The sequence below is a fragment of the Apium graveolens genome, chromosome 5 (assembly GCF_009905375.1).
Source record: "Apium graveolens cultivar Ventura chromosome 5, ASM990537v1, whole genome shotgun sequence".
Taxonomy (NCBI): domain Eukaryota; kingdom Viridiplantae; phylum Streptophyta; class Magnoliopsida; order Apiales; family Apiaceae; genus Apium; species Apium graveolens.
The window spans coordinates 237,039,786-237,057,845 of record NC_133651.1 but is presented as its reverse complement, the minus strand read 5'-3'; the positions used below and the strand labels follow the sequence as shown (position 1 = coordinate 237,057,845).

The 18,060-nt window shown below is 30.2% G+C and overlaps 1 protein-coding gene across 2 annotated transcripts; it reads left to right on the top strand.

Annotated features, from left to right (window-relative positions):
- The first annotated feature begins 7,587 nt into the window (after positions 1–7,587).
- On the top strand, positions 7,588–11,749 carry LOC141661651 (polyadenylate-binding protein 2-like). Of its 2 annotated transcripts, none has more exons than XM_074468660.1 (6): positions 7,588–7,963; positions 8,184–8,493; positions 8,786–9,046; positions 9,137–9,830; positions 9,920–9,982; positions 11,498–11,749. In XM_074468660.1, the coding sequence occupies exons 2-4, from the start codon at positions 8,277–8,279 to the stop codon at positions 9,154–9,156; spliced, it is 498 nt and encodes a 165-aa protein (XP_074324761.1). In that variant the 5' UTR covers positions 7,588–7,963; positions 8,184–8,276; the 3' UTR covers positions 9,157–9,830; positions 9,920–9,982; positions 11,498–11,749. The 2 variants fall into 2 exon arrangements, with proteins under 2 accessions (XP_074324761.1, XP_074324762.1); XM_074468661.1 differs by having other exon boundaries at positions 8,080–8,493.
- Positions 11,750–18,060: the final 6,311 nt, after the last annotated feature.

The following is an 18,060-nucleotide window of genomic DNA, read 5'->3' as shown; positions in this document are numbered from 1 at the left end:
ATGGGAGAGCTCCCGCCGGGTGACCATAACGGTAGGGCTTGATTTGACTCATCCAAATTAAGAAATTTATCGTAGTGAGTTTTGTGAATTGAGTCATGTTTTGGGAAGGGAAAGAAACATGTGAAGAAAATACAGAAGCCATGATAGAAAAGTAAAAAGATGATGGGGGAGGGAGTTAGGTAGAGAGAGAGGGAGAGATGATCCTAGACCTAGGCTCTGATACCATGTAGAAATTGTATTTCCTTATATTTCATTGATGTATAGTTTGTACAATATATAGCAGATTACATGAATAATTACGGGCACTATTACAGGTTCTATTACATGTGAAATAAACTAGTGTAATTACAGAATCAAAACAGACCCTAAACTAAAGCTATATTTGAATTCAAATAAGAACAGACTTAATTGTTGCTGTGATTTAAGTGATGTGCTGATTTTATGGAATTGCCTTAACAATATTAATTTAATAATAAAAAGGCATACACCAATGATCAAGTCGAATAAACAGTAAATTATAAACACATGTTCTCATGAAATGACAGTCAAACGATATTTTTTTTATCGTAGGGAACTCGCAGTCACTACCCTTTGGGTGCACACAAGATAAACCCCACGGGCTCACACAATAGATTACAAACTACGTGAACCAAGGTAAACCGTATTTAAGTGATAGGCTTTGGCTCAGGAGTCATAATCATAAACTCTACTCCCATGAGATTCGAACCTGTGACCAAGAGGATATTTATCCCATCTTTAACCAACTGAGCCAACCCTTGTGGGCCGATATTTTGAAGAAAATGTATATGCAAATACAAGTACCCACTTCATGCATTCTCGTTGAACTATTGGTACTATTCATCATGCCTGACGGAGCTATTGTTTGAGCTATCAATCAGAACTATGATTTTATACAAAATATTGTCACTAAATCAAGACCCCCGCTTACAATCAAGAAGCAAAAAACAAACCTCTCACCGAGAAGAGAAAACAACCTTAAAATACAAGCCAAAAATTGAAAAAAAATAAATCAAAACAAATGAAAATTTTAAAAAAAACTTAGATCTGACATTCATAACCACAAGATGGGCGGTTAACTCTCAAATCCAATAAGCCCTATTTGAATCGAAGAAAAAAATCCAACCAAAAGCCCTAATGGTGTAGATCTTGGAAAACAAACCAAACCTAATCAAAAGGATAGAAATCCTTCCCCTAAGAGGAAGATTATTGAAGGAATCAAATCAAAGAAAACAAGTAAAAGGATTTAGGTTTTTCCACCAAATAGACTGGTTTAAGTCCCACCAGCTATGATATTTAAGAGGGAGGACAGAGTAAATGAGAATTTTTTTATCTCACGGACTTTGTAGAGTTTAGCATAATTTTTTCTGAAATCCAACGAGTTTGAATTATTAAATTTTTGAGTAAATGCTTATTGGCTGCAGAATTTCATTCCGTTAATTACCTTGTTGGCTCTAATGAAAAATTAATCAACTTATATGTGTAAGCATCTAGAAGTTTGATGTACGTACTATTTAATCGATTCATTTCACTTGGAATATTTGGTTAATTTTACAAGTAAAAAATTAAGCAATTCGTATCGAGCCTAGTGAGAGGCTGTAAATAAAATATGCCATTCGTGGGGCGACACCTTCTTTTCTATTAACCCACTGCTGAATATCGTGATCAAGTACTTGAAAAAGTATGTCGTAAGTATCGAAAGTGATATTAATAATAAGAATCCACTTTCGGAACAACTATTTATTTTGGCGGAAATGAAGTTGGGAAAGTAAAATTCATGAGTGTATTCAGAGGTATCTATATAGTAATATATCATGGGAGAAATATAAGTTGAACATATTGGTTTTCTGGATGGATAATGGGAGCAATTGTTTTAGATTTACATACTCCGTGAAATGTGTGAGTCACGCAAAGTATTTGTCAACAAAGACGACAAGTGGGAGATGTCGGGATTTTGTCTTTCTTTGACCAATATCTCTTACGAAAATAATAATATATATTTAAGTTACAAATATAATACTGAAATTATGAGATTATGAGTGATTTATCATATACAAATAATATTGATTATCATTGATGTGCAATAACTTGAATAGGGACAATTATTTTTTAGACTAGAATGGATCTATGAATTATTCTATATAGCCTAATATTTTGGGTAAAAAAATAACTCAAACTTAAACGGGTTCTTGTTCGATACATTTCTGGACTCCAAAATCAGTCTTTTTCTTTTTTGTCCAAATAATATATACACATAAAAATTCAAAATATAACAATTAGATACCAAAAATACGAGTACACAAAGTACACTTTCCTCTAATCCTAACATTAATAAAGGTATTCAAGTCGGATCTCTATATCGTAAAAGACAAACTGATCAGAGAACCTCTAAGACACTCTTTACGCAAACTCTTAAATTAAAAGATTAAGAGATGAAAATAATTTTAGTTACAATAGACTCTTAGAGGCTATGTAGAATTTTCACACGCAAATTCTTAAACTGAAAGATTATGAGATGAAAACAATTTGAGTTACAAGAGACTCTTAGAGGTTATTTAAAATTTTCAGGGATGGTTTAAAAGCCTCTAATTATCTCTGCTTAATTTAATTCTAAGATCACATCCATGACTCTTAACTTTATTTTATTAATTGATATCCATCACCTCCAATTCTTTCAAAAACCTATATATTATACTGAAGTTCAAAATATTATTAAATTATAAATAATAGGCAAATATAAAGGTCATTGTTGAAGTATACACAACAATCTATATAACAACTTATTATTAGTCATATTATATAAATAAATTTTAATAATGAGTCAGAAGTATTTTGGAGATGCTCTTATATATTATACCATAGTACTTATTACACTGAGAGTTTCTCCTTCGACCACACAGGATGTAGAAAGTTAAAATGGCAACTACTACAAAATGGTGGAATTTTTTGTAAAATTAATATTTTGCATATAAAATTAGATATTTTATTTGGAAGTAATTTAATCAATGAATTCCTTTTTATGATTAATCATATTCTCGAAAAGTAATTCCTTAACCCCTTGGACAATTTTTTGTTCGTTTTTGTCATAAATATGTGGAATATTGGTTTCATGCGATTCTAGGTTTCCTCCACATGAAGGTTCGATGAAATTAAAAGTTGAAACAACTCTTAATAATATAGCGAATATTGTTTTTGATTTCCCATTAGTAGTTTAATAAAGGACATGTAAATATAGATGCCCGCAAATGTCGAAGTGTCTATGAATCCACTCATTACTGAACGGAAAGTTATTGAACACGGTATTGAGTTTGCGAAAACTAATTTGAAACCTTACTTCTTCATTTCTTCAGATTGTAAATGAGCTGTGAACATATTTAATAATCTAAATTTTGCATAAGGAAATTTTTATATCATCCTTTAGGAGATGTTCAATGAATCTAGATTCTAAATTATAATAAGTTTTATTTAATCTTAAATCTTCTAGCTATATATGTAGCTCATGTACAATTAAATATGCCCTTTAATTTTATGAATCGAGTACGGCTGTTTACTCTATGGAAAAAAAATGATATAACCACATATTTACCTATTTCTCGATGATGTATATACTAAGTTTATGTAGAAGAAAAAAAATAATGTATATATAGAAATATATGGCTAGGATAAAAATAATATGAGTACTTAAACCATTATTACAACTAGCATAATAACTAATGCGATGTACGGGTCATTATTTAGCTAGATTTTGGATTACTAGGTGTATAATTTGCATATAATTTATGTATAATTTTTGAGTTTCCAGTTTGTGTAGGTTTTGCACTACAAGAAAATAGTCAATAGACATCATCTAATATATATAGTTGTAAAAACAACGAATGTTAAAGATAATTTTAACATCATTAAATTAGGAAATAATGTTAAAGGAGGTTTTATACATCAGTTGTAAACAAAACCAATGTCTAAATTACTTTTTAAATAACCTTAAAGAACGCTGATGATTCCCCCCATTTTGATAAAAATATTTTCCCTATACCAAATATTTGTTCTCCTTCCCGATATTTTCCAAATTCTCCCCCGTCTATCTCTCATTCTCAAATCTCTTTTATCATCTTTTTTTTTCTCTCAACACGCAGAAAACACAAACATACCTATACATATTTTTATGATATTACATCGATTTCTTTGTTGGTAATATGAGTTTTTTACATCAGATAATAACTGATATTTTGTTGTATGCACAAGACATCTATTCTATTTACAAAAGCATTGTTGTAGGGCCAATTGACATCATTTCTTGTTTTTCACATCGGTTACTAAATGATATCTTGGTATGTCTAATATGTTAGTTATTTATCCAGAAATAATGTATTATATTGTCTTTCACATGTGAAAAACAGGGACTTTTACTACTCCCACAAAGACATCAATTTTTAACATTTTAGACATCAGTTTTGAGCCATTGCATATTGACCTTTTTCTTGTAGTGTTTTTAAAAAATAAAGTGTATAGTCTGTAATAATTTAAAAGAAGTGTAAGAAATATGTTAGAGAAAACAACTTATTCTCAATCATTGTCTAGGCTTTGATGATTCTGATGATGATAATTTTTTTGGTTGTTTGTGATCTTGAGTTAAAGATGGTTGATATCAATCATAATTTGTGTAGTTCTGATATATATGAGTGTAAAGTGATTGAAACTTGTCTCGTATGAATCCATAAAATTTCATTCCAACTTAGACGTTCTTCTGTTAAAATATCAATACTATGTTGTTAAGTACATGAACACCGTGTATGTATATTTATAGTTTATGCATGATGTATATATATGGTGTGTTCTACTTTAAGGACTAATATAGAGTTATTTAAAACATTTTTTAGTCTTGTTCGTGAATGATTTTAACTTTTTTCTTACACTAAAATAATAATTATATGTATTATATTTTCAAATAAAAAATTCTAAATTCGTTTAAATTGTCATAAATATTAGTTTAGGATTATAATAATTTTATTTTTCTATGAAAGAATTCATACAATAATCTATGTGACTAATTTAATCATTTTTCATTAAATTATTTAAAAGGCAATAAATCAAGTCATAAAATTGCGTAAATTTACAAGTTTTATTCACGTATTGTAATTTTAAATATTAAAGTAATTTTCAAATTTTCTGATACCTAATCTTTCCAGAAATATGATTTAAGTATAATTTGGTAATTTTTCATGACAAATAGTGTGATTTAATCTTTTACAACATGAAATAATTTTGTATCAAATCAAATAATTATGCGGGGTTGAATATTTTATTCACAAATTTCTGAATAAAATATATAGTAGAACCTCGATAAATGAATAATCTTGTCAAATCGTTAAATGTCAATATCTTTTTCAAATTAAACTAAGCATTAGCATTTTTTTATAATTATAAAAAATAAAGAAAATATTCTAATTTCGAATGAAATGAATTATAATTTTAAAACTTCATTATTTTACAATTTATCATTATTAAAAATATCACATACACATAATTTAGAATTTGATAAGAATGCATATTATTCTAATGAAATAAAATATTGAGAAAAAGTTGGTGGAGTACTAAGCTCGTACTTTTACCTACCAAGTCCTGATTATTTGTTAATAACAGGGCCAAGTTCTTCACAACTCACCCACAAACAATCTAACAAGCTTGATCTACAATATTGATTGGCTTGAAATTATAAAAGTATCTTATGCACTAATTAAATTATGTAAATGTAAAATGCGGGAAACACGCAATTTCATTGAGATAATATCATCATCAAACCAATAAACAAACATATTAAATTCGAGAGTAAAAAAAAACATTTTAGTTCGATAAGTCTCTGAAACCATTTATGAAAAATGGTCAAATATTGAATATTTTTCAAAATTAACTGACATTATGATGTTGAATTCAAAATAAGTTTAAATACATTAGTCCTAATAAAAACTAAAAATATTTATACTTTCGGTACACTTTATAGCACTTCTACCTCATAATTGATAACTTTTCTCACCTTTTAGGGTCAGTTTGACCAAATGGCTAAAATTTAACATTTCATTCTCTACAAATTAAATTACATTTACTTTTTAACAATATAATTTTAATATTTATTTTTTATTGTATGTATGTATCCACTAATTATTTTTTTCATATAAATTTAAGATTATCACATTTGAATTTATTGAATAATAATAAATATCTAGTTAACATATTACAATTATCAATATATAGAAAATATTTACTACTAATACCATATCACCAAGTTGAATGATTTAAAAATATATAAGTTTACTATTATACCATACATTACTAATTTATACTATATAACTATATAATACATTACTAATGTACAAATGTAAAAAGAAAAGGATGAATACATTTTTTTAGTTAATCTCTATATATATAATTAAATATTTACTTTTTTAATACACACAAATAGACTTAATAATATATGTATGATTAATAACAATGTTGAGTGGTTTGGTGGTATAATATAGTGTAAAGTAATTTAATGACTAGGGATTGATTCCAAACAACAACAAATCTTTTTAATAAATATTTTATTTAGGGGAAAATATGGCATTTCAACTCATTATTAAAATATCTCACAATTTTTATGTCTATGTTGGTGTATTATATAGATAAAGGAAGGATTATGTTATAGAGTGTGCCTCATTTTCCCCCTAAATATATACATCATAAAATGAATTTTGAAATAATTTCAATTTATTTTTTTACCGAAAATATTTTCAATCTTAAATTAAATGAAATGTTGACTTTCAAGATAGAAAGTAAATATTTTTGTCCACTTTCCATTTTTGTGTCCCAAGATTATTGTCCATATTCAGGTAACACTACGCCATAGATTGGATTCTGCAACCTTCACATTGGGGTTGCAAACAAAAGTGTAATAGTAGCCTTCAAAACCAATGTCTACCGCAACCTTCTTTTTTGATGTTGCGGTAGAGTCAAAATGTGTTACCAAAATGACATATATAATTAAAGATGATTGTATTGAATTTAACTAATTAGTAATTTTTTAAATAAAAATGAAATAATAATTGAAATATATATTTTAATTATTTTTAGAAGTTAGTAATATTAGTGCAGTGATATAAAATATTATAATTATAAATTGAACACTTTATAAAACTTAACAAGTCACTAGTGGATTTATATACAATATTTTTATATTTTTGAATTTCTTCACTTTTTATAAAGAAATATTGAAAACAATATTAATTAGTGTAGTTATATTTGAAATACATATATTATTTATTTTTCAAAAAAATAATATTAGTGTAATTGAAAGTTTAAAAACTTATCAAGTCATTAGTGGATTGATTAACAATATATTTAGTTGAATTTATTTATTATTCATAATTAAATGTTAAAAACATTATTTAAGAATAGAAAAAAAGAAATAATTAATTAAAATAAAGAAATGTTGAGGTGGGAGTTGAAAATTGGGAAGCGGTAAAACCGCATGCTTTGAAATTTTGACAAAAACCGGAATGGGCTTGGATACTCACACTTAAACACACACCCTCGCACTCAAGAAACCGCCTCTCTATGTCTTGTCTCAAAATTAGGGTTTTCATCAGAAGATTTCGGGCTTCAAAGTTTGGGGATTTTGTTTGGGGTTACTTAGGGTTTCGATTGGGGCTAAATAAGGTTTCAATTTCCACTCTCTAAAAAATAGGTTCAAAATTTTGGGGTTAGGCTTTCACTAATTTGGGTTTTCTTTCGGGGTTTCAATTGAAGAGTGTTCTTCAAGACTTTAGGGTTTAAGCTTGGTTTTGGTTCAGAATCAATGGGTTAACCTTGATTTGTTTCGATTTTAAGGAATAGCCCCCTTCTCTTTGTCTCGTTGAGGTCGAGAAGTTTTCAAAGCCTGTTACCTCTTGCGCTATGCCTGCACTTCCAGGTTTCAGATTCTCTTATCTTATATTTACATTTTTATATCATTACTTGTGTTGTTTGTGTTCGTTTAATGCTTTTCTAATATTATTTTTATCTGAAATTTATGGAGTATTTGATAAGGAACTAAGAAGGTGATAATTCCACTTTTTTTAAAAAAACATGTTGGTGGTATGCACAAGATGAATTGATGAATTGTCCATTTCGCGTTTGTATGTTCGGATCAGCTTCAGAAGCTCTAGAAGCCCTCAATTACTACACGTTGAAGGGAAAGTCTATGAGGATCATGTGGAGCCAGAGAGATCCTCTTGAACAAAAGAATGGTGTTGCTAATCTCTATGTCAAGAATCTTGGCTCTTCAATTACCAATGCTCGCTTGCACACCATTTTCTCCAAATATGGAACTATACTTTCTTGCAAGGTGGCTGAGGAAAATGGCAAAAGTAAGGGCTTTGGATTCGTGTAATTTGATTCTGAGGACTCTGCCCTTTATGCTATATCTGCTCTGCATCAATCTTTTCTTGAGGGAAAGCAGTTGTAAGCCCCCCCTACTCTTTCTGAATTTTTGCACTGTTTCTTATGTTATTTAGTAATGTTTCATCTGTAACGTTAGGTTCAACTACATCATGTAATTTCCCCTACTCATTATATATATGTATTCAGTTTCAACTGTAGTTGCTTCTTTGATGTTTTGTTACATGTTTCACACTTCCCTACCATACATGTTCCATACAGGTCCTCTCCTTTCATTTTATAGTAAAAACTATAAATTGTATTAGGTGTCTGCTAATCTAAATGTCTACATGATCATTAACTTTTATATGTATAGATATGTGTCCAAGTTTATATAGAAGAGTGAGAGGGAGAATGCATGTGAAGAATCAAATTTTACAATCTCTATATGTGAAGTATCTTAGTGAAGATGTTACAGAGGATGTCCTCCGTGAAAGGTTTTCAGAATATGGGAACATCTTCAGTGTGGTCATCATGAAGGATAGTGTTGGAGTATCAAAAGGATTTGGGTTTGTTGGATTCAATTTACATGAAGATGGTAAGAAGGCCATGGAGGCTCTGAATAGTGCAATCATTGGTAAGCACACTTTCAACTTTTATCTTTGTATGCATTACAGACTCATCAATGAATCTAAAAAGTTATATGCTTCTTTCTGTTGTGAACAAGATCAAATAAGCTGTATGTAGGGAAGGCTCAGAGGAAAGCTGAAAGGAAAGATCAGTTAGTATATGCTAACAAAGAGTTGCTCAACTACCACACACAGAAATTGAAGGCCTCAAATCTATTTGTAAAGAATCTCAACATATCCATCGACAAAATAAAATTAGAGCATATCTTTGGTGCTTACGGGAAGGTGACTTTAGCAAGAGTGAAGCGTCATTATAATGGGTTTATTAAGGGATTTGGCTTTGTAAACTTCTCTACTGTGGAAGAAGCGAAGATGGCTCTGGATTCACTAAATGATATTATTTATATTCTTAACACTTTTCTGGACAATGCTTATTCAATATGTGCTTTATTTATCTATTAAATTGAATTTGTTTATTTTCAAGGAACTATTGTGGAAAGAACATGTCTCCATGTGACTGCTGCTCGGTATAGAGAAGAACGGAAAAAGAATTGGCAAGGTTGTTTTGCACTCCTTACCCCATCTCTTTATACTCCCAACTACAGTTGTTTTCCTTCTCCAAACCATGCATACAGCTACAGTGCCCCCTTTATTTCAAATTCTGTTTCTGCATCACGTATGAACTCAAGCCAGAAAAACACCAATCAGTATGCTACAACATCATGTACCTTTGCAACACACAATTACCAGGGAACTGAAGCACGCAGTTATCAGGGAAGCTATACCATATATGTAAGGATCTCGTGTTTTTATATTCCTTAGCTTGTTATCTTATGCCAGGTTCTGCCTCTTATATGTATTTCCTTTAAAATGTTATGCAGGTGCCAATGAAACAATCTCAAGAGGTGACAACTACCAAAAAGGTTTCAAGTAACCAGCAATATGTATGTTATATTTCTGTTGCATCTTTCGGATGCTCGAGCTATTGAGAACTTCATTTAACTTAATCTTGTTATCATAAATTATCACAGTATATATTCACTTCTATAATGAATTATTATTCCAGCATCTACGACCATTTCAATTATTTTTTCACATGTGACTACTGTTTTTTATGTTTGTATCATGCTAACTTTACTCTTATTCATTCATCTATTTACTTTACTTGACCACCTATGGTGGTGAAAACACTGTAGATTTTCTTCCCCCCTAAAAATTTCTACCCTTAATATGCTAGTACTATTTTCTTGGAAATGTAATATACAAACTTTTGTGTAAAAACCTTTAACATTCTGCTATGCTAATTGCATTTGATTTGATATCAGGCCTTATTTGAAAGGCTGTTGATTTTTTCTTGTTATTGTATGAGAGGTTATTATCACTCTCATCTGGATTGAATGTTAGGCTTTACCGTTACAAGTAATTAACATGATCTTTAGAATTCCCCCCCCCCCTCTATTTGTCTCGTTGAGGTCGAGAAGTCTCCTAAGCCTGTTGCCTCTTGCGCTATGCCTGCACTTCCAGGTTTCAGATTCTATTATCTTATATTTACATTTTTATATCATTACTTCTGATATTTGTGTTCGTTTATAGAGTTGAAGGGTACGGAAAGCATTGATGTTACAGACACTACTCATTGAATGATACTATTATGGTTTTCTTCACTTACTTTTGACTGCATTAACTTATGATTTTAGATCAACTATATGTATATATGTTTTTGTTTTTATGTAATGGAAAAAAACATTAGAAAGAAAACTATACAAAAGGTGACAGGAATTCAAAATAATTACACGAGATTCTAATTGCTTATAAGATTATTTTTCTTTCTCTTTGGTAGGGGAGATCTGCTACTCCATAAATGAAAATGATGGCTTTGAGTTCTCTACTTGCCACTTGTCAACAGTATTGTATTCTGATATACCAGTATCTACATTTGCCATTTGTGCTGTGATATTTGACATGCTTTTGTTCAGTGAAGTTTAAATTATATTATAAACCAAGTTTCTGGTATACTCATTCACCATTAGAGGCCTTATTTATTGCCTCCTGAATTTCTGTTGGACACAATTATTCAAGAATCGAAATTTCTATTTGTGCTTTGATTATCATAATCCCATTAAGTATATCACTTAGAATTACCATAAAAAGAGGTTCAACAGGTGATCAACTGCTCAAGTCTTGTGATTTATGGCTACCATGATGGAAAAATCTGCACCTCCAGTGGCTGTTACTATACAGAGTTATAGTATAAAAACAGTTTGGTGTTATCAGGCACTATTAAATTGATAAAACAACAGTTTAGTGTTATTCAATTTGTTTTCTCTGGAGGTGAAAAATTATGCAAAGCACTGACCCCTGATGTAAAACCTTTTACTTAATCTTTTATAAACTTATCATTTCTTTAATTAGCTTTTTTGTAATAGTATTGCGTAGAATGTGATGAATTTTGATTGCAGGTATGCGCTAGACGTGAATATTGAGAGAGCAAAAGATGTTATTGTCCACAAGAAGCTATTAAATGCGGCGTATGACCCTGCAACTAGAATTGATAGTTCAAGATTATTTATTTTTGTAAATTCAGTTTGTATTATATTATTTGGAATTTATGAGATGAACATGTAATGTGGGATGGTAGTATGTGTTTATTTGTGATAACTAATGTTATGGTTGGTGGATTGGTTGATTGTGTTGGTTTTAAGACTATGGTCTTATTTATGGGCATGCCAATTTACAAACAGTTCCTTGCATTTTTTTTTGTAAAAGCGTTGCAATAAGTCTTTATAGTGTTGCTAATAATCAGTGTAAAATGTTGTAAAAAACATTAAAAATGTTGCAAAAAACATTAAAATAACGTCACAAAAGGGTTGCATCAATACCCCACATGTGGGCCCCACCAGTGGGCCCACTGGTGGGGCCCACATGTGGGGCCCGCAAATATTATACTGATAGCCCAAAACCTGTTGTAACACTTTTTCAAGTCCTATTGCAACCCCATTGGTGTTGCAATAACATGTTTCTGTAACGGATAACCAAGGGTTGCAATAGGGTGTCCCCGGGGTTGCAAAAAACTCTATTGCAACGCCTAAAATTGCAACCCCGAAAAAGAGTCGCAATAGCCTTTTTTTTGGCCTTTAGCAACGCTTTTTTGTCCTTTAGTAATGGTTTCTTGGGGTTGCAGAATCCAATCTATGTCATAATGTAAAATGGTTATTAAATATTACTTATTTAATTCTATTGATTTATCAATACAATTATTTAGTAATTATTAGTTTTTTGGAAATAATTGAATGAAATGTGATTTTTTAATTATGGACAAAAAGAATGGAACGGAAAGAATAATATCTCGAAAAAATCTCTAACTTTAATTATTGGGTGCCATTAACAAATGAAGATTTAAAACAGTCATTAAAAATATATATATCAATATTTTGGTCGCTCATCTATCAATTTCTTCGAGAAATATGCCAATTCATATTTTCATCTGATCGTTATAGTTTGTCAAATTTTTCATGAGGTGTAGTTATTGTGACGCCCTTAAATCGGGGTTAAGATTCAGGACCCACGACACCTTATATAATATACAATGCGACATTTAATGAAATAAAAACTCCGAAAAGCTACAAGGATCGATACATGATAATGTATGAAACAAGATACAACTACCAACCAATAATTTAAATTTTTTACAATATTTAAAATTTTAAAGTTTACAATTCCGACTTGGTGCCAGATAACCCAACTGTATCTGAAAGTCCAAAAGACTATAATCGATCTTCTCACAAAGCTTCTACCCGAGCTGAACACCTAAATCTCGCCATCTTTTTGCTTAACGACCATGGTTAGATCAACATAAATAAATGAGCTAAACGGCTCAGCAAGTAAGTAATAAACAATTCTAATTGTCAAAATACTAAAGGCTTTTTATTCTCAATAAACAAGGTGACGGTATTATAACGATATCTAGGAAAGCTTCAAGAGAGGGTTTCAAGGCAATGAAGATTTAAGCTTTGTATATCAAATGTCAAAATCAATTGACAGGGTTCTCAAATAAGTTTTCTCATAACTTTAAGAACTTCACTTATAACTTGTATATCAGATATTCAAAATGGAATAACAGGTTCACAAATAAGTTCTTTCACAACTTTAAAAAGTTTAATCAATCTAAATCAGTTTCAAATCACAATGAAATAAATAGTGCTTATCGTACAATAAAACTCGTTTACTTTCATTATTAACAATATAGAACCCTTGATTGGATTATCCATCTTTTGTTATAATACGGGTGATCAGCCCGTACTAACCTCCATCCGGTCATATTGGTACCTTATGGCATTATTTTAGCCTCTAATGCTGGACTAGCCCCGCTAGCCTTTTTTGCTACTGGACTAGACCCGCTAGTCTCTTATGTCTCTATCCACTCCTTTAGGAAATCATTGAAAACCTTTATATTGGAATATAGTACCATTACCAGCCTTTGAAATCATTCGGACTCTTTCAAGTAGAAAATCATTCTTAGATTCAATTCAAGAATTCAAGTGAATAAGCAAGCAAAATTAAAAGAGGGTAAGTTGGGAAATGATCAAGTATCAGTCATACGTGTTCACAAGGCTATTAGATAAAGTGGTTTCAAGGAATGAAATGTCAACAAGGTTCAAGTTTACTATTACAGGAATCTAGGTTAACAAGATATCGAATGAGAAGTTTCGTCCAATTTTATAGGTTCATAGATTCGTATGGATAGAAAAATATTAACAAGAGTAGGGATACGTAATTGAAATGAAATGGACTAATATCAACGTTTATTAGAAAGATTTAACAACAGTGTTAACAAGATCGTTTACTCTATCAATGCTTTTCATAACCAATTATCTGTTATAGAATGACAAGTAAAAAGGTCAGAGTTACTTGTCTCACAAAACTTTCCTTTTTCACAAGGTTTGAGTTACTGCCAGCTAGAACTTTCTTTCCTTTTCTACTCTGAATGTCTAACTTAATCTACCCCTTTCGCGTTAACAGATCAACTTGTCCATACACATAACTTTAACGACGTTGTCCAAGTATACATATAATCATATTATCATCACTTATATATGTACCTTTATCCAGATTATTCTACCACGTAATCAAATAAGCACATAATCAAGTAACACTTAACCTCCTACTTATTCACTTTTTCTCATATCTTTATCAGTCTCTTTCTATCATATAATCAGACAAGAATATAATCATCTTGTAATTATCATGTAATACATATATCACTTAACAATTTCTTTACGAGTCTATTACTACAATTTTTGCTTTAGATGAATCTATATTTATAATCAACTTATTTACAAGAAAACCAATATAAGTTACATTACAAACACAATAAGACATTAGACTCACTTTTATACTTATAGTTGTACATAAAATTCACCATGACTCGTTTGTTTATACACTTAACCCATCAATCATACACCAATTCACACGCAATCAACTATACTCATACTTCCATACTTAGTCTAAACAAAATTTCCAAAACTACAACCAACTTTCAGGAAAACGATTTCACAAGAATCCGAAAATCAACATCTTTTATTATTCAAACGCATCATCACACAATTATGTATCAACTATTCTGAAAGCTAAACTAAAATCCATAACTCGAACTAAATCGAACTAAATAATCTGAAAAATGATAAAACTTTACATGCATCGAAATTTTAACAAAATTATTAACAAGCCAAACAAACATATATTAACTATTCCGATAAACTCAAATCATAAATGCAAGAACCATATTTCGGAAATCAGGAAAATTGACAATCGAAACATGCACCACGAATCTCAATTTTAAACGAATTAACTTTATAATTTCGGGCTCAACGTAGCATTATTGTCGCCTCTGGTTCATCAGAGTTCCTCACCGGCGTGGTTCGACCCGGAGGTTTCCGTTTTTTTGGGCTTCCAATCACGGGTTTTACCTTTAATGTCCAGATTCGGTTTAATCAAATATTACTCGTCAAAAATTGAGCTTTAAAACTCAAAATAAATCGTACCAAACCCAAAATGGGTCTTTAAAAAATCGAACCAATCCAGGCATGCAGGTACAGAGATTGTAGAGGAAAAAAAGAGGAGCGCAAGCATGGTCTCAGATCGAAAAATGACCAAGAAAAGAGTAAAATATGAAGAGAGAGATTGCTGAGAGAGAGAGCGAATCTTCGGGAATTTTGGTGAAGAATAAAGAGTTGGGCTGTTGGTTTTTTAGGAAAAAGTAGCAGGGGCATATTTGTCCGTTGCCATTTTTATTCAACAATTTCCTGAATTTAATATATAGTTGAAAATGCACTTGAAATTTGTATAATAATTATGAAAAAATGAATTTAGATACAAAATCAAGTGTTAAATTAAACATCATGAAAATACCTATCTCTCCGTATTTTCAAAAGAATATTTGAGCGAATATTTTATTTTATTGAATTTTGCAAGGTAACTCACGAAATAGAAATAATTTTCCCAAATTTATTTAAAAATATCAAAACATTAAATTAAAATTCACTCTTATTTTTAAAAAGTCTCTAGTGTTATTCTATAGATAATAAAATAAGTTTTAATAGTCAATCATACTCCGATGATTTTATAAAAATATTTGAAGGTTAAATAGACCTTATTTTCCACTCAATAAATTGTTTAAAAATACTTAAAAAATCCACAATCACAAATTAAATCATGTATGGGTCAAACAACCAATAATTCAAATAATGATACGACTTTAAATATATTTATTCAAATAATCATACGATCATATAAGACTTTTCACATCATATTTTTCCAAATAATCCACTTAATTGTATTTTTCAATAATATCGTCAAATCCATTTTTTGTGTAATCGCCTTTATAGGTCGCGTCTCAAGTGACGGCCCGATTATCATTCTGACTTGATCATGAGTCACAAACCATAACTCAGATCTTATACTGACTCGTCAAACTGGATTTCTTAATTTATAAATATTCATATACTATTTCACGTAATTTGCACATAAACCACATAATTTATATTTTTATAATTCGCTAAAATCCCGGTTTTTATAGTTACTTTTAAGAATTTAGTTAAGAAATTTCAAAGCATAAATGTAAAAGACTAAAACAAAGAAGAAAACTAACAAAAAAATTCTTATGAATTTTCCCAAAACAAAGAAAGAAAAAAGTATGTAAACTGCTAAGGCTATTCATTAGATTACTTGTCCAGGTAATCTTTTAAGCCCTGTATTCTAAAAAAATATAAATCTAACCGAACTGGTCCAATACTATTTATACAATACTATTCTCTTGCCACCGCCCCCAATTCATAGCACTGTAAACAAAATATAAACGCTTAAGGCTACTAACTGTCTTACCGGTCCTACTAATCCTATAAGCTAAATTATCAATCAATGAATCAACTAGTACCCAATATATACCGTCTAGGACAGTGTCTCGTGAGGGTATATTGTATGCAGTCTTACCCTCATTCCAAAGAATTAAGAGTTTATTTTCTCAAAAGATCCTCGGCACATATATGTGTGTACGTAAAAGTAAGCGGGACAATACCTTGGCCCAGGGTTTTCTTCACATGACAGTTACCTATAACACTTACCTATAACATAAAAACCATCTTCCTCCTTAATTCTCAATTTCCTGACCAAAAAATCACACTCGTTGCCACATCCAAGATTTAGCCGCAACCTTTTCTCCTAATTATAAATATCACCGGGTATGGGAATTAAGGATTCGCTCAAATCTTTGTGATATTTGGAATCGACATCGAAACTAAGGTAGAACTTGGAAGAGGGCAAAAGAACCAACGTTTATATAGTGCAATAGTGGGGCGCATATCTATGAGCCAAACTATGTTCTAGACAAAATATAATTCTAACCTAACTGACCCAATACTAACGGGCCTAATTCTATTATCTAGCCACTCCACCCAATTCATAACACCCTGAGCATTATCTCTCATATAGTAATATTGATTACAAATAAGTTTCAGGACATCGAGGTTAATATATATTTGGTTCAATGTTAAACTAAATATGTTTACTTAATATATTTTCTATCCTTACATTTAAAAATTAAAATAATCATTACTTTATATATTTTTTTAGTCAGTGATTTATGTTAATTAAGATTAAAGATGTAAACTAGAATATATATATATATATAAGTTTTTGTTCTCTTTAGACCACGACCTACTAGAGTCACTGGTCAGAGTACTATGATGTATTATTTATAAGAGACTATGATCAGAGTGGCTGAAAATTTGAGCTTCAAAATTAAAAATGTTTAATATTTGTTTGTTCAAAATTTAATGTTTAATATTTACGCGTATTGGGATGGAAACTATATTTAATATTACAATATAGATGTAAATGTATATTCTCATTTGTTTATTATAATAGTGTTCTTTGCATTAGGGTTTTAAAAGAGAGATTATAGTGAGCAATTGTTGACTATAGTGTACATATTTGGTAAAGTCTGTAACCATGACTTATCAATCCAATCATTATTACATCTTTGTCTTTGTTTATTATTTTTAGTTATTTGTTCTCAGATATTGAAAAAACTTACAAAGATATAGTATACTATTACTTTCTCCGTCCAACTCATTTTTTTACATACTTTTTTATGCTTGACACATATTTTAAGACTACTATAAAACATAGTAGGTGAAAGCCCAAAATAATAATATTTAAATAACCGTTGCCCAAAATACCCACCAGAATTTTAAACTGCCCAAAATACCCATCAGATACTCCATTTTCAATAGAGTAACAGCTTGATACTCCACTGGCATAGAAATATCGGGAAAATACTCCTTTGTTGGTGGATAGTATCATGCCTGATACTCATTTGTCAGTGGAGTAATATGTGAGATATTACATCGTCAGTGGAGTATCATATAAAATTATTAAATTATTAAAGTAAGGCCCACACTTTAATTATATTTAGGTTGTAAGGCACCCTAAACCCTAAATCAATTATACTTTTATTCATTATTTA